We start from the raw sequence: 27,767 nt of genomic DNA on the forward strand, positions 1-27,767 counted from the left end.
AACAATTAACAGCTTGCATTCTGTCTAAATAATATTTCAAAAAGGGTTGTGCTGCTTTATCGCAATTTGAATCTTATTTTTGTGGTTTTGGCCAATTGTTTCTGTTTACGATTATAACATTAGATCGCTGAGATCTCAGAACATGATGGCATCTCTAAAAACGTCTGATGAAGCAAGAGTCATGAGTGCACAGATGATCATACAGGTTATGAATAAAACCTGAGCTTGAGTAAAACCCCAGGTTAGTCACCATTTCCCTTGTTCTGCTCAGGCTTTGCATGTCCACTGTTGTGGAAATTAAAAAAAAAAAAAATCCAAATAAAGTGGTTTAGATTCTCTGTTGGCTTGTTTAAAATATGTCTGATTTTCCGACTTGTCAGTGATCTTTGATTAACATATATGTTCATTTAGCTCAGTAGAAATAAAAGCCAAAAACATAAGGGAACAGAAAAAGAATATTTATTGAAAATTTAAAAAAAAAACAATGTGCTTTTATGAAAAAAGTTTACTTGAGAATACACTGAATGATAAATGCAAATGATATGATCACATGAATGAGCTTCTAGCTTTACCAAAATGTGGAATATTATACCATACAAACATTGGTGAGCGGCAAACCTGTAAATACTGTGCTGTGCAATGGAACACACCATTAACATCAATCTTGTTATATGAAATAACATCATAACAAACATATTTAAACTGTGGTAATCCTCCTCACAGTCTTGAAGCCTTCCTCCGACACAGGCAGGCTGCTGGAGGACACAACATCAGGGACCTGGGGCACAACATCAAATTTAGTTTTTAGTGACAGAACACTGTTAGTGGACAACAATCACAGCAAAAAGATATTCCTTTCCTGAAAAGCTTTCTAGGAAACAACATATTCAGGATCACCTGCGGACATGTCTGAGGATGACTGGAAGACATGACTGTCTTCCACCTTTAGTACCGCCCGATAAGGTAATCCTATTTCTAAAGTCAAAGCACTGGTTCATTACCTCAAAGAGCGTGAATCAGACCTGAACTAGCGACCTCAAGTCAGAGCTGCTCCACATCAGACATAATTAGGAAAAGAGGCCACATAAACCAGTCCAGAGGAGAGCAGTTGTCCCTCCCGCATTTATTATCAGAGATCAGGATGCTAAACAAGACATCATACAATACGATACCCAGAAACAAAATATCGATCAATTAGGCGATTACAATATGTCACAATCTGCTCCTCAGTCCCAGACACTCTGCATTGGCCCCTGCTCAGCTCACCCTGGCCTTATACTGCCCCACCCATCCACACACCTTTTCCCACTTCCCTCATCTGCTCTTCAGCTGCCTGGCCTTCCCCGCCCACCTCCTCCTCACCTGCATCTCATTCCCTCATCGGCCACTCACTACATATACCGGACCACTTCCACTTTTCTACCAGATCGTTTAAGTTGTGCTTCATGAGTTTGCTTAGTAACCCCCTGAACTCTGCCGTTATTTAACCTTTTTTCTGCCTGTTTGCCCTTCTGCCTAATTATTGTTAGAGGTGTTTGCCTGTTTTGGACAGTTTGTTTGGTTTTGACACTTGCCTACCTCATGATCCTGTTTGTACCCTTATTTTTGTGATTTAACTATGGAACTGTACCAGGTCTTCCTATCGTGTGTATTTCAGTTGCCCTGCATGCACCAACCGTGAAATAACATTTACAGGCTACAAACAAAATTTATATTTTTCTTAATTTTTGTCTCAGTTTAGTCTACACCTGCACATATCATACAATAGATCATCCCAATATTTAGATTATGCACCACAGAGATGATGTTGGAGCCAATTAGAAGGGCTCTGTGAGCTAAAAATACCACAGATGGCATTTTGTGCAGCCATGCAGTGGATTTATCCAACATGACCCAAAAGCAGGTTGCTCTACCTCACTGCTTTAAGCTGTAATGGATGTGTTAAGCTGTCAGACATCAAGCTGCCTGTTGAGAGGCCAACTGTGGTGCAACAGTATAGCAGTTCAATGCCGCCTTGTTCTTATCATCATGGGAGGAGGGAGCTCAAACTTCAGCCACAGAATGAGTGGCTGCATTATTCAGCTCCAGTCGATCTTCCCCTTTCTCTGTCTCTTTCCTTGTCTTTGTCCTTTGTTTTTCTCTATCTTACCTTGGGAATGCTGACAAAGTCCATCTGCCTACGAGTTTCCATGATTAGCTCATTGTAAACTGCATCTGCAGGGTGAGAAACAGCAATTTAGCCTGATCTAACCTCCTCCCCCTCCCCCTCCGACCGGCTACAGCCCACGTCAGACCGGAGCAGATCACAGCAAAATAGTAGGAATTAGGGGATTTAGTGGCTCAGAGGTCTGAGAGGTGTACCAACTAAACGTAGCATCCTGAGTTTCAAATGCATCTTTTGTTTCTGTGTGAGTTACAGAGAGAAGATGACTTGCTTGCTTTTTGGAACCTGTCTATAATGTGTTTTGGGACTGGACACGTTTTTTGATTGATTTACCGCCATTTTCAGGCACCTCGCAATGACTTAAAGATTTTACTTGCTCTTTGTTCCTTGTAATATTGTCTTACTACTGTGACAAGATGCTGTAAGTCATAAAACAATGAGTAAAAGGACCATGCCAGTCTTTTTTTTTTATCCTATTTTCTATGAATCATGTGTACATTCCACTTAGCCATTTTGCATACCATGCTGCAGGGTTTTAGGAATTTGAGTGGATTTTTTTTCTACTAATCCAGACATCCATTGGATTACTTCCATTTCCATATAATAGTGATCAGCAGGCTATTGAATCTTGCTTAAGTTGTATAATCTATCAGTGAAAGTCTGCATGAATTCTTGTCAATGAAACATTATTGTTGAGGACTTGTTGAGGAAGTCAAATGTAATGAATTTCACAACTCAATTTAATTACACAATGTTTTCAGAATCAAGTGATTTTCATGTTGCATGGAAATTAATGGAAACCAATATATTCCTGACATGTTGGGAAAAACACATACAAAAACTTAAAGATATGGAACATGCATTCAAAAATGTAAACTATTTATAATTTCTAGAGCTAAAACGACACATGCAAACATAGTGGAAAGGTTCTGTTAGCGTGACCGAAGCTACATTATTATTATTACAATATCATTATTGATGAATCTAGGTCCACTATAGAGGTTTTTAAATAAAAACTCTCGAAAGAAATCTCATCCACTAAAACACAATCTTATGAAGCCCAAATATTTGGTGCTATGGGTTTGTAAAAATCTGACTTACCTGTGCTGTTAGTTTAGTAGCAACCTCACTTATTGTAATCTAATGTTACAGTTTGTCAAATCAAACTGAAATATCTATCTGTACCCTCAGATTTTCTACCGTCACTAATGTTATTGTGATATAACAGTTTTAGATCAGGTTTACAATTATCACGATGAACAATATGTTCACTGTCTCACCTGTGGGGCCCTCACTGGAGTATCCCAGGTTGACCTTCCCCCCTGTCGCCCCAGCAACCGGTCCTCTCCTGTCCACTGATTGGTCGAACCTGCAAATGGCCAAATGAACAGCCCAATGGAAAAGATAACCTTTAGCTGAGATACAGCAGAGCCACTTTGTCAGAGGCTATACTGTTGTGAACAGACAATTTTCTTTCCCCATAAAGCTGCAGTACATCAGGAACCTCTGCATTGTTTTCATCATAAAGTGCTTTGACAGATAAAAAATGAACATCATCATCCCTTTTCACCGCATTTTATTAGACTCAACAAAAGTGCTCAACTCTCGCTTTAATGTGTTCAATGGAAAAGCCATAAAATGTGTTTCAGCTGTATGGAAATTGCTGACAAATATAACGCACTATATATCTGCTTCTTAAGTGAGCTAACGACAATTTGATTCTTAATTAAGTTGTTACGAAATGTGATGACTATTTAATGCATGTAATTTCAAATTCATGCCTTCAATTTTCTTTTATAATGAGGAACAATGACGGCCGTTCATTCTCAGAAATCAGTTGTACATAATAACCGAGATTCATGCTGAGTCTTCATATTAGCCTCTGTACAGCATAAATGGAGTTCAGTACAGCCAGGGCTGCACATCTCTGCTTCTTTCACACATTACTGGCAGTTACTTTCACAAGTCACTCAATTTCACCTAAAGGTCCCATATTTTGCTAATTTTCAAGATCGTACTTGTATTTTGAGCTCCTTCCAGAATAGGTTTACATGGTTTAATGTTCAAAAAGCAATATTGTTTATTCATATAACAGACATGGCTGCTGCAGGTGTTTTCAGCCTCTGCCTGAACACTCCCCGAACAGTTTGCGTGCTTCTTTCTTGCCTTCAACTTCTTCATGTTATCGGGAGCTGGTGTTAAAGAGACAATAAACAATGGTGGACAGCGAGGTGGATTCAGGAGGTTTTCAATGGGCAGGGCCAGTCAGCTTGCTAAGGGGCTGGAGGGGGTCACATGATCAACAGATCCCCTTACGACATCATAAAGGGAGCCAGATCTGAATACCGTGTTTTCACACATATTTACTGAAAGATGCAGATGGAGACAGAGATTATTAAAGAGGATGGACACCAGGGATACACATCTATGTTGAGAAGAAGTGAAAAAGTGCATTTTGCATAATATGGGACCTTTAAGACTCCACAGTTGATCTTAAAGTTCTTTTTGTTAGTTTAAAAAGTGAAGAAATGTGTGGTTTTCATTGTTGATAAATAGTCTAATGAAGCCAAATACGGCAAAATAAAAAGCTTAAATCTTACCTTATTGCTTCCTGTGGGCTTGGTTCTGAAAGACAAAATGAGGCATTACGTCTTCAGAACCATTATGAGCTATCAGCCACTAACTTTATCATTCTCATTGCATTGACCACAGAAGCAATGTGCTTGCTTACTGCATCTACAGCAATATGAAAGCTGTAAATGCCCCGCCGTTTATTAGTTTTGGGTTCTGCACTAATATCATACCCTCCAGTCAGTTTGCAAGTCACCAGTGAAGGCTGGAGCTGAGTGTTAATGAGTTTTGTAACACAGCTTCATGGCTGTCTTTGCCAAAGGTCCTCCTGGCCACAGCGAAAACATAACAATATAACAATGGTGCAGATGGCGCTTGCCTCAAGAGAGATATAAACTGTTCCATTTACAGGGAGAGACATTGCCTTTGTCATTATATTTTAAATCCCTGCTGTCATGCCGGCCAAAGTCTTTGAGGATGACTATATTGGATCCCTTCTTTTTTTCCCCCAATAATTACAAAGCATACATTACTCCCCATTGAGGTGGATTACTCAAAGAAGAGCTTAGTGACTTGGAAGTATGCCACATCCCCTAACATGTGAAACATCCTCATGAAGTTAATTTAACTTGCTCAGGGATATTACCTTAAAGCTGTAAGGCTGAAGCAAGGACAATGGTGGAGGAGGTATCAGACGGTTCAGGTACAGAATCAGCTGCTGGAGGAGAAAGGTCACACCTGCTTTATGATAATCCCTTAGCTCTAAACCATAGCAATGATTTGCAATGGTCCAGAATCAGTCATGGGGATTAGACTGACTTCTAAATGTGTGACTCAGGGCTACTTTTTGTTATCGCGCACAAACAGGCCTCCTCCGCCTCCTTGTGCTATAGAACAACGATCCCCTCAGTGATGGCACTCCAGAAACATCTCTGCAACATCCTGCTTTCCTGCCCAGACTTTTTTTTTTTTCAGACAACATCACACTGCTTTACTTCCACAGCTCACCAAGATTTGAATATGTGACAAGTCGTCTGGGTCAGGCTATGAGCTCTAAAAGAGTTTCCTCTCAGTCTGGTGGTTTAAAACCCCTTGTAGAATTCCCTGAGTCATGCACGTTGGCACTGCCTCAATCACCTTTAAACTTTAAAAATCTACATTTTTCTCTACAGGAATACTTTAGTATCACATATAGAATATATAGTATAATATGAAGTGACAAAAACTGCCTAGTGGCAGCTCTAAAACTCAATAATTAACATGTTACAATCTGTTTTTTCTCTTTACCTGTTTTTTTTTTTTTATTGTTGCTGGTTTATTTGTGAGGATAAAACAAACAAGCTATACAGTATATGTTAATTAATTAGGTATTGGTCAACAAGTTTTGTTACCTTCAGACAGAGCCAGTCTGGCTGTTTCCCCCAGATTCCATCAATCTAGCTCATCAATATCTAAAATCTTAAAATGTGTGACTGTTCCTTTAAATCTACAGAATACACAGTGTAGTTACAGTTCATGTTACCCAAGGTACAATTTTTGCTGTAACAGCTGTAAGTGTTTCAGCACACAGGTTGATAGACTGTTCAAGGTCGCCACATTCCCACCAAACAACTGTCAACTCATCTGCACATCTCAATGGCCTTCATCACACCGCCCCACTGTGGCAACTGACAGGGTTTAGATATAAACCACCAATCATGTTAAAGTGGAAGCACTGTTTCTGGCTTACTCCCTGTTAGATGGATTGATAGGAAGGACATATTAGCAGGAATGCTAATGAGGGTTCAAAGCCTGAGATTCATCTTTTGTGGAGCGGGCTGCTGTCTTGCTATTAGTGAGTGTGACTATCTGCCGATGGTGGAACCATGGCATTATAGAAAATATGGTCTAAAACTAAATGATTTGATTGGCTGCAGAAAAAACTGATTACGTAGTGTGTTTCTACGGCTACGCAGACAGACAACCAATCAGACTGGTTAATGGTGGCATGGTATCATAAAGCCAAAAACTATAAATGGAAATTTTGGGTTAAGATTTTTTTTTAGCACAGGATACATACAGTATAATTTCAGAATAATTATGTTACTGTAATTACAGTGACAGAAGTGTCTTTTATTCACACTGTTAAACTGGTGAAAGTCCTGCTCCAGGGCACCTCTGCAGAAGGTTTTCAGGGAGAGGATTAATAGTCATTACGCCCTCCCGTTTGAATTTTCCCAGTTCTTCTGGGATTTAAACCTCCAACCCTGCAGTCACACCCATTACCTTTTCACTGTCTCTGTTTCCTGGGAGGAAAAGCGTTCTGCTGACAACTAATGTTCTGCCTTTGTCAGAAAAAATATTGCGTGCCCTTGGTGAAGGCCGGCGCGGGGCAGCACCTAGTCACAGCATGTAACAGCCCATCTTCTTCATTACACTTTAATCACACTTTCTGTACTGGGAAAGTGCAAGCAGTGGGGTGTGGGTGGGGGGGGGGGGGGTTCACCAAGAGCAATTTAAGTGAGAGAAAAGTGCCTACTTGCTTGTCTCCTTTGTCTGTAGCAGAGGACAGTGCAGATGCAGAGCAGGAGGAGCAGCAGAAGAGCAGAGAAGGAGGCAGTTACGGCCAGCGGGACTGTGCAGCCATCTTCCTGCACCACCTCTGCAACTGAGGAGGGAAGGTCACATCGCTGTTTAGGTGAAGAAATGCTGAAATGCAATTACTTTGCAAATCAATCACAGATTTGCAGTCATGGTGTAAAGAAAGCTGCATTTAATTTCCTGTTTCAGTTCGCAGTAGTAGGCACGAGTGCGTTTGCTGATGGAAGCTGCTCGAGAAAATGTTACAACTACAGCTACAGATGGAACATTACTAAGATAACGACGCAGCACATGTATTTTGAAGCTGCGGTCTTTAGAGAGGTACGCAACCCCGGCTCTACTGTAGTGGCTGTGATGCAAACTCATGCAGGGTTGATGTGGCAGCTCCTTTCTGCTCCACTCCGCTCTTTAACGCTAATGCTCTGCGATGATTCACAGGCAGAAAACAGAACAGAAAATGGAGCAAAGAGCAAAATTAACTTCACAAAGAGACACTGATTTTTAAAAAGAGAGAAACACACAGACACGTAGAGACAGAGAACTTGACAGACAGCTCTCTCTGTGCATGTATGTTATTCATTGTAAAACACGACGGCTGCATGATCTCACCCACTGTGAGACGGACGCTGCTCTTCAGTGGCGTGGGGAGGGCAGACACAGAGGCCAGACAATCCACATGAGAGCTCTTCGCTGCCGTCATGCTGAGGTTGCTGGTCACAGTGAAGAGGCTCTTCCCTGACTCTTCACTGCTGATGTTGTAGTCACCCTGGCTGACCTCCACACCAATCCCCAGAGAGAGGGAGAATATATATTTATTTACTGCTTACTAATTGGACATGACAGGATTTATTATGTTATGTTATGTTATTCTGTAAATACTCAAGTCAGAAGTGTATCTAAAGGAGCAGATGACCCAAAACCGAATGGGACGCATCCACAATCTGTTGTGTCTGTTTTCCAGGAAAGTGTCTCTGTTTACTGTATAAAGCGGATGACAACAAGTCCACCTCTGCCAGATTTCTCTAAAAATCTCTAAAATAAAGGTTTGGAGAAGCTGAGTCTTTATCTTTAATCATCCTATAAATCACTCCATTCAGTGGCAGATCAGTGTAGCTGCACTTTTACTCAGAATGCTGTGTATCAATTTCAATACTTTCATTTTAGTGATAAACAATTAGACTTTAAAAACAACATTTCACTGGTCTTTCCAGATATAATGAAACAATCATCCATAGATTTGAATTGTTCATTCTCTTTACGTGCAGGAAGTAGGGCTCTGTTTTCATGAAAGTTCACATGCAAACATGAGCTGAGGGGGCATATAACCAGCCAATTTCTTTTTTTTTTTAGCAACCAGAGGCACAGAACAGCGCAGTCTGGAAAAGGGCTGGAGCAGGATGAGTGTATTGTTGGCAGAGGGCATAACAAGTAGGCAAGGTGGGGGTGGCTTCGCTAAAACAGTAGGTGATTTCCTCCAGCTTCCTTCACCACCTGAAGAAGCAGTGCACTCCTTACCACAATGCAACTGACAGTTTTCTAAAGGGTCTGAAAGAGTCTTTAGGCCATTTTCTCCCTACAAAGACCTTATCTGGTTCTTCATGGGCAATTAGAGCCTCCACTGTTTTTGGTACTTGAAAAGAAAGTGGTTTTGAGTTACTTTTTACCTCTTGTAATGTTATAAGCCCAAAGCAATTGAGCACCTTTTACTGTATTAGGGTTATAGCTGATAAACGGGTAATAATTCCTATGTCTTTGAAGGACAGACAGTCATTTTTTAGGGCAGTCTATTGGCGTGTGTCTAAATGAAGTGTGTAAATAAATGGCAAGGGTGTATCCTGGTCTTGAAGAGTGTTTTCTAATATAACAGTTCTCAAAATGGCCTCTTTTCATATAAAGATAATAGTGATGAGGATGTGTGTATTTACCTTTTTGTTATTCACTTGCCATTGCAAAGTGGGTTGAGGATGCCATCCCACTGCTTGGCATTCAAACAGGACCGGCTGCCCCTTAAAAACCAACTTGTCTTCCCCAAAGACTTTCACGCTGCCCTTTTCTGTAATCAGAGGAAAGTACATGCACAAACTTGAACTTTGTTCTTTTTTTATTTATGTGCCTTGGCGCATGTATATGTACTTTAGTATAATCCTGCGCTTAAGGGCGCGTAAGTTCATGAATGCCGACAAACCTGGGCAGGAATCTATGAATTTCATCAGCAGTAACCTTTTAAATTCATGTAGCTGCATGCACACATTTGTACGTAAAGATGAGCGTTACCTCCTCAGCTGGCCTGCTCACTTACAAAAGACGGATTTCATTCGTCCCGGGTGATTGATCGCATGTCTCAAAGTCTCAATTGCCTGACAAACGCTTCTCCTCTTTTCCCCTTCATCTCTTTCCCTGCCAGCCAAATAAGCCACTTAAGGCCCTGGGAGATACAGTATCTCATATGTGAAGTCTATTGTCTGATAGAATGAAAGGCTGTAGATGCAACAGACAATTGTTACAGACAGAAAGATAATTACAGAAGCTTCGGTGCTTTGTCTAAGCGGATGACATGTCCGTGTTGATTTAGGTTCAAATCCTCAGATGTTTTGTACGCATTATTGGCTGTCCCTTTTCTCCAGCAGTTTTTACTTGATGCCTGATTTGATGTCATAAACATTGCGCCATCCAATCCTAAAAGCAACCGGTTCTGGTAGTGGACTCCAGGTCCTCTTAGAGAATCTCAGCGCCAGTGAATAAAGGTTGGCGAGGAACCAGCAGCCTCATTTGCACTGACTGATGAGGGGCTCTGGGTGAACGTGGCAGATTGATACATCTGAGTAGAGAAAGGAACGACATCAGCACTCCCTCCCAAAGCTCCAATCTAGGTGATCCCTGAAATAAGCTTTCATAAGGTTTGTTAATCACTGCAGTGGAAACTCTGAAGACTTTGGGCTGCTGTGGCAGGTTGAGTGAGGTTGGGAGCCCTCGGCTAACCCTATTTTTCAGCAGGGGTCCTCTGAGGGAAAATCGCTGCTTTGAGAGAGCATTGAAAGACTTGTACATGTCTGTGTGCTGGATTGGTGTTACGTGAACAGAATGTAGCACATGCACTGCATGTGTGGGTGTGAATTTACTCCAATAAGGAGTGTCTTTATAGGCCAGTCATCACAGACCCTCTCTGATTTATACTTTCTGCAGCTCTAGCTCTTGCTGCACATCCTGTTCGTACTCAACAGCACATGCAACCGTATTGATTTGCTCAAGTGCGAGGCTTGTGAGAGAGTAGGAAAAATAAGCAGAGAAGGAGCAGCCAGAGCCAGAAGGAGTGTGTGGTCATATTTACATCATCTTCATATTGGACAATTAAAGCAGAGAGTGTGGATGATAGCACACAGAGTCAACAGCCCGCTGTAGATTTGTGGCTCTATTCCAACAGTATATTTGAAGCTGCAGTACACAAATCACAGGCAGAGTTGCTGACTGTTAACTGGGCATGCCAGCATGCACAATTAATTCAAAGGCTGTGTCAGGCCATAGTGATCCTCTGCATCCAGACCGGGGGGCCTGATTCACCATACAGTGCTGGTAATGGCTGCCTATGTCAGTTGGGATTTGTGACACTGGCAGCAACGGAGGATCTCTCCATAATACATTGGAGGCGATGGGTCATTGGTTTTGTTTCCTCTCCCTTTATGCGGAGGGGATGTTCCCATGCACATTTCTTTTAGCTGAGTTCTCAGTTCTGTTAGTATACACTGCAGAAGCAAATAAGCTGAACGATGGGGTCACCAGAAGCACAGGTCCAAGCAAATCTTGTGGCATTCATGTAATAAGTTGTCGTCTAGTTTGAGGAATGCCACTTCCACGTGAGCTATGACTGTGCTGTGTTAATAGCACCAACATCTTCCCAGAGATGCTTGTGTCAGTTATTAGTTATCTGCTATAGAGTTTTTCATCAGGCAATCTTTGAATGTCTTTTGATCCTTTTTTTTTAATTTAGACCATATCTTCCTGTGCAAACATGAGAAAACCTTTTCTTTCAGCAGAAAAAAACAATGACATAATCATTTTATGACCGCCCCTCCACCCCAAATAAATTTTAGACCATCCCTAATTTATATGGAAATTTGTTTGCAAATGGTATTGGCAATTTAGTGCAGACATTGCTCTAACTTGCCTTTGATTAGGCTGTAAATGTTTTCTTTTTTCTTTGATTATTACCATCAGGGAGGTAACACCTGTTAAGATGCTGGTTCGCACTGCAGCACTATTCAGTTTGAGAAAACAACCATCAAAACTGCAGAGAACTACTGATTCTTATGAAGTCCCAATTCTTTGCAATCCAACAAATGTGCCACCCAGTCCTCACACAGGAGGAGAGATTGGCTGTAAATCCTGCTCTGCTGCCTGGTCTGACTGGCATGGGGTCCAGCGCTTTCCTCCTTGTATTTATATCTGAGGGCCAATCAATTCCTATCCCCGACACCACCCACACTGTCATCAACTATGTCACAGAGACCATCAAACATGCCTCGGCAACTCCACTCCACCGCACAGGCCCAAGGGATTTCACACTCTTGATATACACCCTGATTGATCACTCAGGCACTAGTTCAGCTGCTTTTACAGAGAACTTTCAGTCCTGAATCCCCTCTTCAAACAAATTAAAACAAAGGCGTTTAATTAGGATGAGCATCTTGAATGCTGAGGCACAGTACTACATTTTTTGACTCTTCGTGTTCTTTCTGTTTTTTATGAGTTGAGACGGCAGTGTGTGGGTGGGCAGAATAAAAGCAGCTACACAACTTTTGCTTAGTCCCTTCATTTACCTTTTTTTACATGCCGCTTTTTGCCTCGTCAAGGTTAAATTCAGTGTGTCTCTGCACTCCCTCACACTGCAATAGCTGCAACTTAGACTTGCCATCTGTTTGGTTTTATGCGCTGCTTTGTGTGTATGTGTGTGTGTGTGTGTGTGTGTGTGTGTGTGTGTGTGTGTGTGTGTGTGTGTGTGTGTGTGTGTGTGTGTGTGTGCGTGTGCGTGCAGATCTTTGTTTGCAAGAAAATGAGTATCCCTGAGAGGAGCTGGCTGCACAAAAAGCCTTTGAAATTCTCTGCAGCAGAAATTAACAGTTCCCTGCTGCCTTCCTGCTACAATGAATCAAGGTAACACAAGTGCATACAACATGTGCACATAGTGCTTCCTCTGAGTCGCTCTCACACACACACACACACACACACACAGAGTCACATATGGGCATACAGACCTTGTACAAACAGGCTTGCTGTTCTCCTATCAATACCCTGGAGGTCACAAGTCACTGGTCCCTGGTTGTGCCTCTCTGTGTTCTTCAGGATAAACTCCCAGCTGCCTTCCATTTTTTCGGCCGTCACATTAGGGTTGATGGAGGGCAGGACACCAAAATCCTTGGAGATGGTGAGAGCCGTTGTACCGTTGAGCAGCCACACCATAACAGTCCACTGGATGTTGGAGGTGCTGCATGTGAACCGGGCATCCTCTCCCCGCAGGACAGTTAGCGCTTCAGGTGACACTTTCATCTGAGCTCCAAATGCTGAAAGACAGACAGACAGAAAACAAAATACCCAGTCCTGAAACAGTTTTTGAAATAAGCGAAAAACAAATCAAATTGCCAGAGTAACACTGCTGCTTCAGTACTTCCAAAGAAGTAGTTTGATATTTCGTGAAATGCCCTTTTTTGTTGTTTTGCTGACAGTTACATGATAGATACATCTCTCATGTCTCTACAGTAAATATGGAACTATGACACCAACACTTAGTTTTGTACAAAACCAGGAACAAGGGAAGCTGCTAGCCGGGCTTTGACCAAAAGTAACAGAATCTGTCTACTACCACCTGGTTGCCTCTGTTTTTCCCAAAATGTCAAACTATTCCTTTAATAAGACAAATATTATAAAGTAATGCTAGGCCAATCAATTAAAAGGTGGCTATACGACATCAAAACCAGGCACTTTTCACTATTGACCTTATCGAAAGTTACTCCAAATAAGGAAAACTTACAAAGATGCACACTTTAGCAGTGATTTGCTGATTCAGCTTGCAGTTCTCTTGAGTGACATTAACACGCATATGCAAATTTATGAGGATATTAAATAATTTGACCTTTCAGTAATGCAAACTGACTCCCTCAAATCACACCAAAAGAAATGTATGCAAGGCGCATATACAGCAAGTCCCCATTTGCATTAGAAATCTGAATTAAAACATCCCAAAAGTGTCAGATTGACAATGTGTGAGAAGCTGAGAAGAGACATTTGAGACAAGTGATAAATCAAGAAAGAAAGAAAGAAACAAACAAGGGAAATGTATCTGTAGCGGTCAGCATCAGGCCACAGCATCATTCCACAGGGTAAACATTTTAACAGTAACCTGCAGAATTTGATAAAGCTACATTGATTACATGGCTCGGCCTGAAGTAGAAGACTGGACTCATTCATAACCCACTGTGCAGTAACTGTTAGAGCCCATTCTTCTGTTACTCTATATAAACATTACGCAGGCACATGCACACACAGAGACGCACAAACACATCCCCAGTTCAATCCCAGCATATCTCTGTAGCTGCGTATCGCTGACAAGCAAAGGAGAAAAGGAGTTATTATTAATGACAAAGCGTGAAATATGAATTAACAGGTTTGCACCACAGCACTCAGGGTGATGTACAACTTGTTTGTGTTGAGTTTACTGCGTTACCTTCCACAGCAAGCATGCCCAATCATAAATTATGCATCTGTTTAGGAAATTGGGTCTGAGAAATATCTAGGCCAGCCTATACAGCTATTTCTTTTTATTACAATCAGGGAATGGCAGACTGATGAGCGTAATTTCTGTGTGCTCCTATTGGGACCATGGACCAGTGGCTCTGAAGTCCCCTGACCACTGTCTACGTCTTACTGTTAACTAGATAGGCAGCCATTTTGAAGAAAATTAATTATAAAGAGCAGATAGATCATTAGGCCCTCTAATTAGAGCATCTGTGGGTTTAATATGAAGGGTGCTAATATTAAGCACACCATGAAAGTGAATGTAGCCATTTATAAAGGCACATTACTGGCCTCTGTGACGCATCTCCAGTCAAACAAGCAGCTGGTTTTGTTTTGAGTGGAACTCTCACCTTGAATCCTGCATGAAAGTAGGAGGACTAACAAAGAAATGATGCCCATGTTCAATCAGTCGATCCGGTCAATCCATCGCTCAATGCCGAATGGACCTGAAACAAAAAGAATTGAATTATACCCAACATGGTAGCACTGTTGATCATAATCTAAAATAAAGTTTTAAAGTTTTTAGCTATAGCAATGCCAGTGTGCCGGTCTTTTAGTCCACCTCTTTGGTCCAGATTGAAATATCCCAACAACTACTGGGTGGATTACCATGACATTTGGTACACACAATATACCGACACTAAAGCAAGTGTGTGGTCAAAGCAAGAAATGATGAATGAATACATTTTGTATGCAACATGATCATCTGTTCACTGTATATTGTTTGATTCTATGACCACTGATAGGATGGTGTAGTAACAAGCTCTCTGACTACGATGCAGTCAGTGGTAAATTGATTTAAGCGCAACAGTTTCAGTCACAATAAATTCAGGTCAGAGTGTGATTACTTATTAAACACTAAGTTATTCAATAAAATCACTGAGACCTTGCGTTTGACTAACTCCAGCTGTCTCCCAGCCCTTTCGTTCAAACTTAAGAGTACAATAAAAAAAACCTAGTCTGACTTACCTGTCTCTGTGGATCAGCAGTGTCACACACAGTGGATACATGTCAACAATGCTGCTTCTCCCGCATGCTTGGTGCTCAGCCATGTCACCCAAAACTGTCCCGTTAAATATTACCAAACTCAGTGAGAACTTTGCCCCGTGCTACTCACAGATGTAAATATACAGAGTGACTCAGTCTGCAAACAATGCCCCATGTAAGTCCCCAGCTCCCAGGGGCCTTACAAGTAGACCTCCGCCCTCTTCTGATGAAGGGGCTTGGATACAATGGATGATGTATCCGCATGCTAAACATGGCAGATGAACAGTATGATGTATGGCAGAAGGATGACTTCATAATCTAAAATGTGTTTCAGCCTGAAATATCTCAGCATGGTATTCTCATCCACCCGGCAGATATACAATGGCAAACTGTAAATCACATTGATTTGTGGTGAATTTGTGCTGATAGCATTCCCCTGGAAATGTATGCTAGGGTTAAGGTTAGGTTTATTAATTAGTTTGTTTTTCCACTTATTTTATGTCTCATTGATTGTAGCGACTGTCCTGATTTAAACTCACCAAAGCAAAACAATATCAGCTATGAGGAAACGAAATAAATAAAGCATTGAATCTTGAATGTGAATCTTGAATGTGCTAATTAGCAGAATGCTAAGATGGTGAACATGGTAAACATTATATATGCTGGCGTTGGCATTTAGCTCAGTGCATTGCTGTGCTGCATGCAGCCTGGCAGAGTTGCTTGCATTGTTCTTAGTCTTGGTTTAAGAACTTTGAAAAACACATATGGTGTTTTTGTCATTTTGGAAAAGAGGAACAATTTTGTTAAAGCCAGCATGCCGCATGTTACATCTTATCTTTCAGTGGCTTGACTCTCAATTTTTTTAACATTAACAGCCTACGTGCCTTTTTGGTAACAACACTGACATGGTATCCTATTGTAAAGTACTTACAATCAACGCCTAGCCAAAATATATTTCTATGGTGTCATATGATTACAGTGTACATCCCCCTCAAACTTTCTCCGGATCTCTTAGAGCAACAAGGCTTTTACTTTGTTTTCCTGTTTGCCCCGTGCTGCTCAGACTGCACAATGGTCCACCGATCTATAAATATGCCAACAGAAGAGTTTAAAATTAAAATAAAGTAGAACCACTTTTTTTTTTTACCAGTCTACTTTATTGCATTTTCTTTTGCATCCAACTTGTTTCACTCTTCATTCAACAAAGTGCATTGATTGGACAGCAGTATTGGCAGAAGTAACTGTAGTGGTGGTGGAGTAGTTTGCAGTCTTGCAGTATGTGCATATTTTCCTTCTCATGTGGCCATTATAAGAATTAGTTTGCATTTATACATTCAGTTATTAGAAGGAGTCATCAAGGCACAATATTGGTAAATATATGTCACTGCCTCTTTATGTTAGAAAACTAGATTTCTAAGAGTAAAACATGAGAAATATGTTTGAGGTTAACAAAATAACTGCATTATCATAACAGCAGGTCTCTACACGTAAATATAAAAATTAAGTCAACATTGCAGTGAAAAGGAAAATGGGCGGGGATAAATGTGGGTTAGGACTTTTCAGTTTGGATGGCGCCTTCAAGCACACGACTGAAAGTTTCCAGTGGGGTCCAGCACGGCCTTTGGGGTGGGGTGGAGGGGCTGTCCGATGGGGCAGAGGGGGTCAAGCATCAGGGGTCAGGAGGAGACAGAACGGGAGGCTCCTTCAGGCTGAAATACAAGGCAAACAGATGAAGAAGAAAAAAAAAAAAAAAAAAGGAGGTCACACATTTCCCAGTTGTCTGTGGTGGCTGCAGCAGCCGCCACCACCGCTACGCCTGTGCCACCCAGCGTGCCCGCTCCTCCGGAGGCACATCTGAAGCTCACTTAGCAGCTTCCTCTAACAAGGCGTGACAGGGGCTTGCAGGGGTTGGGAGACAGCTAAGGGAGGAGGGAGACAAGCATTGCCATTCCTTCAAAGCCTGCTGTGTTGCTCTTCGTGCAGTGGGTCATAGATGCCTGACATGCAGAGGAGGACTAAAAGACGGGCTTTGAAGATTAGGATTATTATTATCATCACCATCATCATCATCATCATCATCATCGCCACTGCCTCGGAGAAATGAAAAAAGAAAAAAAAAAGAATTTTGAGATGTTTTTGTTATGGCGCTAGATGATCCCCGGGCACTCTGTGTGCTCGCTGAAGCTGGTTGCAGCTGCAGACAGCAGAGGCAGTCCCTTAAAAATAGGCTGCTGCATTATTTTGTTTCCTCTGACTGAACACCTCAAAGTGCATGTCAGCGTTAAGACAACTCCATGCAAACGCCAAGGTGAAGCAAGGAGAGCCTCAGCGTTAGCATGTGAGCTTTATGCATCTAATATGTAGAGGCAGGAGCATTACATTTGTTGTGAATGCTATAGCACTGCCTCAAAGGCGCTGTATTTCAATGCAGATAAAGCAGAGAGGCTGAGTAATTGTCTGTTATTATTCGGTAGCCTTTGATTTGACAGCAAGGTCAAGGAGGCACACAAATGCGAAACACTGCTCTGAATACAGGTTTGTGTTTTTAAATAATCTGGTTACATAAATGCCAAATATAAAAGCAACACCAAGAGGAGCTATTCATGTTGTGGTGATGTTTGCTACCAACTCACTTAATGTCTTACTGCCCTCCAGTGGTAAAGGAAAGGCACTGAGACACAGCAGTGGGGAAGGAAGAGTGTTTTACCTGGATAGCGCGAAGTCATCATCACCGACGTCGCCTGGCTTTAACTACTCAGCGTCTTCCTCCTGATAAAAGAAACAATCAGGGGTCAATTACAAGAAATACAATGAAATATGACAGAGGTTGAAACACCTCATGAATGTATTGGAATTGGTGTTTTGAGTTGGTTTCTGTAGAACTGCTTAGTGGTTGTGGCATCTTTGGTATGTTTTTGTATTTAGAAAAATATAATAATTCCATAAAAATTGGTGCAGCCTGTGCTGCATCAGCCCCTCAACTCAGTGACCAGGGTCAGATCCATTGGACGAGGGGAGTAAGAAGAAAGATTATAGTTGGATTTGCTCAGTTTGTTGCCTAAATAAAATCAACAACAGTTCCTCTGACAGAGATGGTATAATAAAAAACTGAGACCTTTCCTCTCTTTTCAAAAACAATTATCTTGTATCTTTAACGCTCACCACCAAGACTCCTAATTCCAATTAAAAATCAGTGATTATCAGTTGTGAATTACTAAGACGTTCTTGCTAAAATAGGGACAAGATTTTCCACAGGCATGTCAGGCACAGGCAGCAGTTCAGACTTGACAAAAGGGATTTCATCCGTTACTGTAATACTACCTGTGTTCCCTCCAAATCTTCTTCTTCGTCCTTTGATGGGTTAAAAAGAAAGAGAAAGAAGGGGCTTGTGTGAAGAAGTCATGGTCCAAATAGCAGGAAGGTGAGAGGACTTCACGTGTTAGTGGCTGTTGTGATGGCGGGTTAAAAATGGAGAAGTAATCCGAGAGAGGTGCGGCATGTGGGAGTGACGGCAGGGACGAGGGGAGCTAATGTGACCCACACATTTCTGTGTTTCCTGAGATGACCTACGTGAGACAAGAGTGGTGCTTAAGACGGTGCACCATATAAGATGCTGTTTTAAATTCTGAAACTGCAGCGTCTGAAATCACTCAAGCTGTGGTGGCTGAGAACAGCTCCTTGTTGGCACAGTTTGGTGACTGTCCTCTTAGAGTAAACACACCCACCAAGGGACAAAGGGAGTTGACATCATTATCTATAATTAGAGGGCATTATTATCACTTGATTCCATCCTGTCGTACAACTTAAGATCACACGCACAGATCTACACAGCCTGGAAACAAATTAAGCAGCAGTTCATAATCCAACACGCGCATTTCTGTGATTTATTCCTAGGGGCTAGAACGGCAGACTAGTAAGAAGTGCTCCATCTTCTCCGTCCTTTTTGGAACTTGTCAAGTACACTTTGTTTCAGAGCGCTCTTGGCAAAAACAAACAAAGGCCATGACTTCTTACAAAAAAAGAAAGAAAGAAAGAAAAAGACATGTCCCCCTGTCAAGTCAGAGTGTCCCCTTTCCGTGCAAAACATAACCAAACTGAAAACATGTCCAAGTTATGCATCTGTGCACACAGGCAGAGTTGAACACAACATAACTTTCCACCTGTTCTTATGGCATCAGAACAAAAAAGTAAGAAAAGTGCTGGCAGACCCAAAGTCAACGTCTGAATGGATGTTTGTTGATGCTCACCCCAACACTTAACTGACAACAAATATATGTTGTGGTGTGCAATCGCATTCCCACATTGTGCACTGGACTGCATGACACACAACTGCTTTGGGGAGAGACAACAGAAATGTCTGCATAAACCTGCAGTCAGATCATGCATAAAAATCCCAATATGATTCACTCCGTGCAGAACATGGACAAGGACTCGACTACGATCCAATTATACCTCTTGTACTTCTGCCTCTTCTTCTTCCTATAGAGGATGACATCATGTGGTGAAGTATGTGAATGTCACACAGAAGGAAAGATGACCGGGGTAATATGCAACCCAGTATACATGGTCCACATGTGCACTTGCATTTTTGTTACCACAATAAATCCACCTAAGGTTTGAATGAAATACTGTAACATTTCTCATGCTGCACACCATGAGGCATCTCCAGGGACAGGAAGTCCATGCAGCACACACAGAGAGAGGGAGGGTGATTGAGAAGGAGAGAGGACAGTGAAAACCTTTAAAGCCAATAAAGCCTGGAAAATACAAGACACCACAAACCACAGAGACTACCTCGCTGCCTTGATCGTCTTGCTCCTGCAAGAGAGGTGGGACAGCGACAAAATAGATGGAAAGGTAGAGAGGAAAGAGGGCAAAGCAAAGCAAAGCGGTGAAGGACAGACAGTAGAAGATCAGGCAGAGGTTGGAATGTCTTAAGAGAAGCAGGACCATTTTCACACAGCACTCAGCATGGGGACTTTTTTTTTTTTTAATTAGATTAACTTTAGGCTTCACAGTGTTGCTCTCTAAAGCAGGCAAATCCTGATTTGGGATCTGATTGTGTTTTGAACTCTAAGGAAGTTACACTATGCTGTGTGAAAAGTCTTAACCAAGAATCTTGCAACCCTGTCCTCATAACTGTATGTGCAGTGTGAGAAAGTGTGTGTGTGAGCAAGTGTGTGGGATTGGTCGGGGGTCTTCCTGTATGTGCCCTGACAGGCAAAGCGCAGGCCAAAAATTGCCCACAGCTTATTGCTGTGAGAGCTGCAATAGCTGAACCCCGATCAATACTCTACTGCAGGAGGAGTGTGAGGATGATGATCAGAGAGATTTTAGTTATTTAGATCATCTATCTGTAGATCAGAACAAATTGAGAAGAACATGTTTTCCCCAGTGGAAATTACATCCCTGTGTGTGAGCGCATTTTCAGATGTGTGTATGTTTGAGTTTGCGTTTGTGTGATTGCAAACAAGGATGCAGGAGAGCGTAAACTGTAAATGTAAATTCATTGCACATATAATAAGAATGCAGTATCAAACTGATGTCACATAAGTAAAGGGACTTTAGAGTATTCAGTATATTATATTATTTCTTCTTTTAAAATGATCCTTATGTTGACAAGCACTGGAGGTCATACTTCAGTCATCACAGCATCACTGGATATGTGGGGGGATAGAGACAATACACACCCGAGGTTACAAGCAAAACCTCTTGGTATGGCCAACAGTGTTGTCCTTGATCTTACACTTTATTCTGACTCTTTTCTCTGTTTACAGAGACGCCGTGCTTCTCATTCAGTTATGTGATTGGTCCCTTAGACAACAGGAATATATTTGGTGGGTCAAAGGCAACTAGCGAGGAAGAAAATTGGAGGAATGCTTGACAGGACAGGATAGGAAGTGGGGAGGGAAGCAAGAAACTGCGGAAGGCTAAGGGAAGGTAAAAAATATATATATATCACGTGAATCTACCTCAAGCTGTCGTAGCTCTTCTTCCTCCTAGAGGGAATAACAGATAGCAGGTCAGCAGGCTGTGTGGGGAGCAAAAGAGCACCACAGGCATGCGCTAAAGAAAAGTCTTCTCATTTTAAATTAGAAACTATGGGGATAGTTGAGGTTGTCAGGAAGCAGCTACAGAACTGGGAAGAAATGAGGAACAGGATGTTAGCGGAAAGAGAGAGAAACAGAATGGTAGAGTGATGGAGATGGAACTGATGAGTGGGAACAGCAGACCAAGACCCAGTCCACACCCCAACCCCAACCAGAGTGGCCTTCCCTGATCTCTGCACCACCAAACCCACACTGCTGGTGACTATACGGAGGAGCCGTAGAAAGAGACGATCGCCGACGTACAGTTACCTCAGACTGCAACTCCTCTTCCTCCTGGAGGGAGCAAACCAAGAGATGGACAAAAAAAAAAGGGCAAAGAAGGGGTCAAATGCCATATGGTGCATGCATGAGGAACAACACTGGTGTCAATACCAGCAGAAGGACCTCTGAAACTGAAGCATCTATCATGCCAGTTCTTAAATACTACTACCTGAAGTAGAAGGTGGAGATAGTGAGCACAGCATGTCAATCAATTACTGTGTAAAACATTACATGTAAAACATATTATAATAGTAGGGAAATGACGAGTTAAATCAGCACTCATTGCCAAAATGTCTCCTTTTACATCTTTTTTTCTCAGTGGTGTGAGGCTGTTAGATTTGTTTGTTAACAGCATGCATTCCCACCACAGGACTCTGGCAAACTGGGGCTAAACACAATATACTAGTTTTTAGAGGCTGCAAATTAGAAAAAAAGTGGTTTCAAACACTATCAATGGGATGTAAAAATAAAAACACCCACCACCCCTGAGAAGACGATGGGGGAGGATGCACTAAAACCCAAGTGTTCTATATTGCAACTACAGAACACAGTCATTTACAGCCCTTGGGTTAGCACCTCTGAATATGGCTGATTTCCTCCTGTCTGACATACTGGACACTACAGTTTATCAGCAGTGAATCGACTGGGACTGGCTCACTACATTATAGAGAAGAGAGGATCATACATTTCAGGAAGAAATTTCACATGGACATTGATTAAAAAAAAACATAAAACTGACATTACTCATTTTAAACAGGGAGGAGAAACCTTCACAAATAGAAACAGCAATCAGCACATTAAAAAAAATACAGTTTTTACACCATTAATCTAGTTTTAAGACTAATTTGACACTTTATAGAAAGTCTACAACTTCAGCCCGTGTTAGTCATCGTTATTTTAATCAATATTTGCAGATAACTGGCAAGCAGACATGGCCGGGCACTGGTGAAGACACGTCAGAGCACTAATTCTAAACCCTAAACCACAAATGACTGACAAGGCAGGAAAGAGTTAATCAGGATCCAGTTCACATGCATTCCATGATATGTAATTAATAATGTGTCCGACATTAGCTGGAAATAATGACAAGGAAACAAGTACAAGTGCAGCTTTGTCTCACTGGTAGTAAAGTTGGCACAACGCACAGCTGGTATTGACTGCTATTGTTGATGCAGTTTGCTTTTATTAATAAACGCCCTTCAAATTTAGCACCGAGAACACAGTGTCCTTTCTTACCCTGTCATCATCAGCTTCTTCCTGTTCAAGAAAAGAGAACAAAGAAATCACTGAAGCACAGTTCCTTTCCTTCCAACTTTATTTCATTGTGATTATACACTTGTGAGAAACCTACCTGTTCTTCTTCCTCCGCTGCACGGGCCTCCTAACAGAGATAAGATAGTGTTAGAGATGTCAGACTGATCCCTGCACACTGTATGTTCACACTGAAACACAGCAGCATCCACAGATCAGACAAAGCGGGGTGTTTGTGGGACCCTACTCACACACACCGTGACTAGGACGGTTAATGGCGAATGGATAAGGGTGCAGTGAAATGCGGGATGATCAACACAAGTGGTCACAATGTCATCAGCAAAGTACGAAGACGCATGGAGGTAAATAACAAATCGAATAAAACAGACAAAGGTAGCAGAAAACCAACAGTGAAGTGGTTAGACGTCCGATGGTGCTGAAGAGACGGTGAACAGGAAAGGCACACATTCTGGTTAACAGATGACTGAATCTGGAGAGAGACTTGACGAGGAGATGCAGTGCGAAGAGGACGGGAACTTAGAGAGGAGGCAAACCCTTAATGTGGAAGAAGAGGACGACATTAATGGGAAGGTTGAGACGCTGAGGGGAGGAAAAACAGAGCATTCCGGGAATGACGGGAAGGTGGAGGAAAAGACATTCAATTGAAACCATTCAAGGGATGGACGGAGAGGCAAAACTACAGGAGGGTGGATTAAGTGGCAATTACTGTGTCTTCTGTGACCTCCTCTGTTTCTTCCACCGCCTCCTCCTCCTCCTCCTGCTCCTCCGCGGGGGCCTCGTCTCCTGCTGTTTCTCCTTCCGCGCCTTCATCATCTGCATCCTCTCCCTCTGCTACCTCCTCTTCGCCACCCTCACCTTCCTCCTCCTCATCAGCTGCCTGCTCCTCCTCTCCGTGTGCATCCCCATTACGGTCCTCCACTGGGACCTCCTTATTGTGAGGTGAAAACAACAACTGGTGGTCAAGGAAAATGATGTGATAAAAGAAAGCTTAATATTAATGCTTCAGCAGCACTGAGACGGCCGGCTTCGGTCAGTCGGAGTGCTTCAGAGACGGTGGGTGTTAGGAACCCTGGGAATGAGGTGAAGACATAGCAGGAGTTAAAAGGTGGAGACTGGAGACTCAGTGCTTTGGACAAAAGTGAAAAGTTTAGAATGATGCATCGTGAATTAAACACAGCTATTTGGCATAGATGAGAATCAGTCACGGCCTGCTATCTTAACAGGCTGTTGGCTGTAGCGTCACATTTAGTATACAGACGTAAGAGTGGTGCTGATATTTTCATCTAACTCTAACTAGTGAGTAAGTGGATTTCCCGAATTGTGTAACTATATAAAAAGTAAGCAGGAAAAGCACAGCGGCAACTGAACTCCTGGTGGAAGCAAAATGCAGCTGAAATGAACTCCTAATGCAGCTCTCTGCATCATACCTGGGGAATAACAGGAGGCAAATCACAGCTTCAGCTAAGCAGAGCTCTTTTGCGTTTTCAGCTAACCTCGTGCATTAGATCGTCTTTAGCTACTTTAAATCCCAAAGTAGAAAATCAGTGGAGCGAAACCAAACCGCGCTTAAACATTGTGCAGCTATGTCAATATCCCTGTATGCATTAAGTAAAGTGTATAAGTGGAGTGAAATCCATGCTTATGTGGAATGTTTGCTCACATCCTGGACTTATAATCGGATTATTTGGGGAGGACAATTGTTAGAAAAGTCACTGGAATCAAGAACTATAAAGGAGACAAAATGCTCTTTAAAAATATGCATTGGACAAAACTGTAATTATGAAACAAAACATTTCACAATGCAAACCAAACAAACAGTTCTCCACTTTGTAAAGTGCTAATTATAGAAAGGACTGTAGGAACATGATGCTTCAAAACTCTGTGGCAGGCCGAACACAGTGATGCAATGTCACAGCGGTACAAGGAGAACTCGGTATATTGTGTTAAATGTCTCACTCATGCAAGACGCAGGGAGATTAGTGATGTGATGACTGGGACAGAGCGGCCAACAGGAAATGAAGAGTCTGATCATTTCGACAGGTATGAACGGGAAGGGAAATCGCTCGGTTACACTGGATGGAAAGGAAACGGTGAGACACGGTGAGAAGAAACACAGCATGAGGAGGGGGGAAGGAAAGTAACGACGGCATTACTGGTGCATCATCAACGCTCCCATCTGCATTAGCCTCCTCAGAATGGGTCCCATTCTCTACAATGTGCGTCTCGTCGGCCTGCTCTGCTTCCTGTGTCAACAAAACGATCGGGTTTAACACAGAGAATCACAGCTTGAGGTAACAGTTTGGATGAACAGCCAAAATGGCTTCTACATTTTGAAGGAATAACCACTTTGAATAATGTGAAACCAACCTGACAAATCCCTGAAATAGTTTGGTGTACGGACCATCAAGCGTGGGAATAGTTGTTCATGTGTTTAAAATAGCCAGAATAGACTTCTTACTTAGTGTTTACTAGTAGGTTACAACTATATATCATTCATAAGTTATTAATAAATGTTGTTATAGGCAACAACATGATCATCTACGTTAAGGAATCTGGTATTCCTCACAAGTATTTTGTAATATTACTATGGATGCGGCTGAAATTAGTTCTGCTGTCCCGTAAGCCCCTGTGAGCTGTGTGTGGGCTGTGTGCATGACACAGTAATAAAAATGTCATCATCATGTAAAAACATATTTTTTTCAGGTGTTCATTTCGAGCCCTGTGCAAGGCTTTTATGTTTTTTTCAATACCCCGATGATAGTTTGAAACAATGAATTCAGTTAATTGCACAGCGTCTGAGACAGGTGGGTGTGGATTAGTTTCAGTAGTTCACTGTCAAAGTCCTAAACTGACAATTAATCATAATATCACATGATAATCACTGCAAACAGTTGTCCTCAAGAAAAGTATTTGAATCTCTAGAAGGACGGGTGCTGCATTGGGATTGTTGGTGCAATCCCAATGCAGCACCTTTACAGCCTCGTTTAGGGGCAAAAGAAATTAGATTATTTTGTCCACTGTGGAAAAACAGAAAATAGTCCCAACCTTTGACCCCGGGGGAGGGGGCAGCCCCAGGAAGGAAAACACCAAGTTGTCCTCCTTGGCATCGAAGAATGTGTCATAGTCCTGCAAGAAAAGAAAAGATCGAACATCATCTGTTACTATCGGCTCATCGTGTGCTCTTGGTGGAGCGGGTCTGTACCTTGTAGTCAGTTTAAGTGTGCATTGTGTACTATAGCCTCTATAATAACACTTCAGGGCACTTACCCCACAGTAGTACTCTTCGTTGAAGATCTGAGGGGGGAGGGGGATGCCGTTGGTGGGCTTCTTCTCTGCCGGGACGTTGTTCCTCATCCACATGCGGTTCTCCTCGTTGCAGGCGATGTCCAGCTGAGTGTATTCCACTTTAATAGCCTCCAGGAAGCCGACCACATCTTGCTGCTTCTTCTTGATCTGGGAGGCAGAACAATAAATGGCACGGGGTAAATCAAATCTGGTTGCACTGCATGTGAGGAGAGAGTTCTAAGCTCTACATTTAAAGTTTTAAACCGCATCTTTCCTGGTCTCCTGACATATAAACTAGAGCTTAAACAATTCATTGGCAACTATTTTGATAGTCCATTAGTTATTAAGTTATTTATCAAGCACAAATGCCCACATTTGTGTGTTCTAGCTTCTCAAATGTGACCATATGCTGCTTTTCTCTGTGATGGATCAGTGCAGGTTGAATATCTTTGTATTCCTGACTGGTAGTTTGACAGAAAAATGTCATCTGACTCCATCATCCGGAGCTCTGGGAAGTCGTGAGGGTTACAGTCTAAGCAAAAGAAAATGAATCAAGTTAATCAGTAATGAAAACAACTGTTCATTTCAGCCCTAATGTGAACCTTGCACTTATTTCAAGGATTCATTGGGTGGAATTCAACGAGCATAGGACATACTAACAAGATAAAGGCCAGGCTGCTAGACAACACTGCTAGCCCACTTGGCCACTGGCATGGTGGCCCAGTGGGCTGGTTCACACTGCTCATTTAGCTTTGCCAAAAGTAGATCTGGAGGATGAATTACCCCCCTCCCTTCTTGGTTATCACCCCACTAAGTGTACAGACACTTGCCTCAACAAACATCTGATCACAAATGGTATTAAAAGGCAGTTTCCTTTCAAGCTCAAAGTCTCTATTTGTGTGATCTAAAGCGTCCACGACGTGAACAGCTGTTCCAGAAAGATCTGCACTGGTCACATCGACTTTTATCGAGATAATTGATCTGAGAGCTGAAGCACCGCTCAAACACACATTTAAGCAGAAATCAAGCCACAAGCACACCAATGGGTGCGCAAAATGAGAGGAGGGTGACACTGATTTCGAGGTTTAACGCTGCTGAGTGAGTGTGAGTGTTAAGTCCTGATCGGTTTAAGCAGAGCAGCCAGGAAAAGTGACTTTAATGAGAAATGAGTGGAGCGGGCTGGATGCTTACCGCAGTGGATCCCGATGAAGAGGCGAGGAATACTTTGATAACCATTTTGTTGCAATGTATATGGTGGAGTATGCAACAAGTAGGCTCTTAAAGGAGCAGGCAGCCTCCTCTATTATTAGAGCTTACCCAGGACGGAGACATAGCACTGAGTTCACACACACACACACACACACACACACACACACACACACACACACACACACACACTGCCGGGGCTATTTTGGTCTCCATTAGTGCGGGATTGGCGGGTTGGCCCCTGGGGGCGCAGCACCACACAGGCTGATTGGCAACTTCAGCTGTCTGTCGGCGGAGGGGACAGTGAAGTTAGTCCCCAGCACCTAACTGAGGGCATATATGGACAGAAATAGCCCTGACCAGCAGTGTAGGCTGTGAGTCTTTGGTTTCCAATGGCAGGGACACGGGCCTGTGTAAAAAGGCTTCCTCAACAAGATGACAAAAGTGAATTGCTGTGGAATTGGGATGATGCGCATGTTTACATGTTTACGCATGGAGCTATTACGCATATTACGCATCTGTGGTGCTGGCCCTTTAAAAAAAAA

The 27,767-nt window shown here is 42.3% G+C and overlaps 2 protein-coding genes across 10 annotated transcripts; both read right to left on the reverse strand.

Annotated features, from left to right (window-relative positions):
* Window positions 1-494: 494 nt before the first annotated feature.
* On the reverse strand, window positions 495-15,158 carry igsf5b (immunoglobulin superfamily, member 5b). The gene is made up of 10 exons (XM_070829694.1): window positions 15,071-15,158; window positions 14,452-14,547; window positions 12,565-12,870; window positions 9,241-9,368; window positions 7,925-8,090; window positions 7,254-7,382; window positions 4,765-4,789; window positions 3,445-3,533; window positions 2,150-2,214; window positions 495-778 (listed from the first exon to the last, which is right to left on the reverse strand). The coding sequence occupies exons 2-10, from the start codon at window positions 14,498-14,500 to the stop codon at window positions 698-700; spliced, it is 1,038 nt and encodes a 345-aa protein (XP_070685795.1). The 5' UTR covers window positions 14,501-14,547; window positions 15,071-15,158; the 3' UTR covers window positions 495-697.
* Window positions 15,159-16,231: 1,073 nt separating this feature from the next.
* sh3bgr (SH3 domain binding glutamate-rich protein) lies at window positions 16,232-27,356 on the reverse strand. Of its 9 annotated transcripts, XM_070828827.1 has the most exons (12): window positions 27,208-27,356; window positions 25,999-26,184; window positions 25,777-25,857; window positions 24,885-24,974; window positions 23,438-23,659; window positions 22,811-22,840; window positions 22,696-22,716; window positions 21,448-21,471; window positions 21,061-21,087; window positions 19,541-19,567; window positions 17,796-17,857; window positions 16,232-16,797 (listed from the first exon to the last, which is right to left on the reverse strand). In XM_070828827.1, exons 1-11 carry the CDS (start codon window positions 27,250-27,252, stop codon window positions 17,840-17,842), a joined length of 771 nt encoding a protein of 256 aa, XP_070684928.1. In that variant the 5' UTR covers window positions 27,253-27,356; the 3' UTR covers window positions 16,232-16,797; window positions 17,796-17,839. The 9 variants fall into 9 exon arrangements, with proteins under 9 accessions (XP_070684928.1, XP_070684935.1, XP_070684929.1 ...); XM_070828834.1 differs by lacking the exon at window positions 24,885-24,974; XM_070828828.1 differs by lacking the exon at window positions 21,061-21,087.
* Between the last annotated feature and the right edge of the window lie 411 nt (window positions 27,357-27,767).

This window comes from Pempheris klunzingeri, chromosome 4 (genome assembly GCF_042242105.1).
Source record: "Pempheris klunzingeri isolate RE-2024b chromosome 4, fPemKlu1.hap1, whole genome shotgun sequence".
Lineage (NCBI taxonomy): Eukaryota > Metazoa > Chordata > Actinopteri > Acropomatiformes > Pempheridae > Pempheris > Pempheris klunzingeri.

What these genes read in the sequence shown, in the direction of transcription:
- sh3bgr (XM_070828827.1), bottom strand. Translation starts at nt 27,252, where the DNA reads ATGGTTATCAAAGTATTCCTCGCCTCTTCATCGGGATCCACTGCG. An exon ending in ACGAAGAGTACTACTGTGGG is followed by an intron (nt 25,858 to 25,998) that starts GTAAGTGCCCTG and finishes CTTTTCTTGCAG; the next exon opens with GACTATGACACATTCTTCGA. An exon ending in AAGAGCTACGACAGCTTGAG is followed by an intron (nt 19,568 to 21,060) that starts GTAGATTCACGT and finishes CATCCTCTATAG; the next exon opens with GAAGAAGAAGAGGCAGAAGT.
- igsf5b (XM_070829694.1), bottom strand. Translation starts at nt 14,500, where the DNA reads ATGGGCATCATTTCTTTGTTAGTCCTCCTACTTTCATGCAGGATTCAA. An exon ending in CAGCGTCCGTCTCACAGTGG is followed by an intron (nt 7,383 to 7,924) that starts GTGAGATCATGC and finishes TTCCCTCCTCAG; the next exon opens with TTGCAGAGGTGGTGCAGGAA. An exon ending in ACTTTGTCAGCATTCCCAAG is followed by an intron (nt 779 to 2,149) that starts GTAAGATAGAGA and finishes GTTGTGCCCCAG; the next exon opens with GTCCCTGATGTTGTGTCCTC.